The 307-nt window shown below is 59.9% G+C and overlaps 1 protein-coding gene across 1 annotated transcript in view; it reads left to right on the plus strand.

The window, feature by feature from the left end:
* STUB1 (STIP1 homology and U-box containing protein 1, E3 ubiquitin protein ligase) overlaps positions 1-307 on the plus strand; it is a 2,008-nt gene that overhangs the window by 1,351 nt on the left and 350 nt on the right. The window contains exon 5 of the mRNA XM_010083116.1: positions 55-292. Coding sequence (XP_010081418.1) covers positions 55-292 — 238 coding nt within the window. The remainder of the gene's footprint in view (positions 1-54; positions 293-307) is intronic.

Here is a 307-nt window from a genome sequence, read left to right on the forward strand (position 1 = left end):
GAAGGAAGGTGAGTTTCTCCCCGTCTTGAGCTGCTTGCCATAAACCTGCTTTAGTCCGTGCTGCCACCTCTGCCACCTTCCCCGTGTCCCCCTCCCAGCTGGTGCCCCCTCCCAACCCCTTTTTTGTGATGCTGGGCTCACCCAGCCCCCACCATGACCCCACTCTGCTTCTCTCGAGCCAGAAGCGCGACATCCCCGACTACCTGTGCGGGAAGATCAGTTTTGAGCTGATGCGAGAGCCCTGCATCACGCCCAGCGGCATCACCTACGACAGGAAGGACATCGAGGAGCATCTACAGGAATCGCC

This window comes from Pterocles gutturalis, unplaced genomic scaffold (assembly GCF_000699245.1).
Source record: "Pterocles gutturalis isolate BGI_N339 unplaced genomic scaffold, ASM69924v1 scaffold20515, whole genome shotgun sequence".
In the NCBI taxonomy this organism is placed as follows: Eukaryota; Metazoa; Chordata; class Aves; order Pterocliformes; family Pteroclidae; genus Pterocles; species Pterocles gutturalis.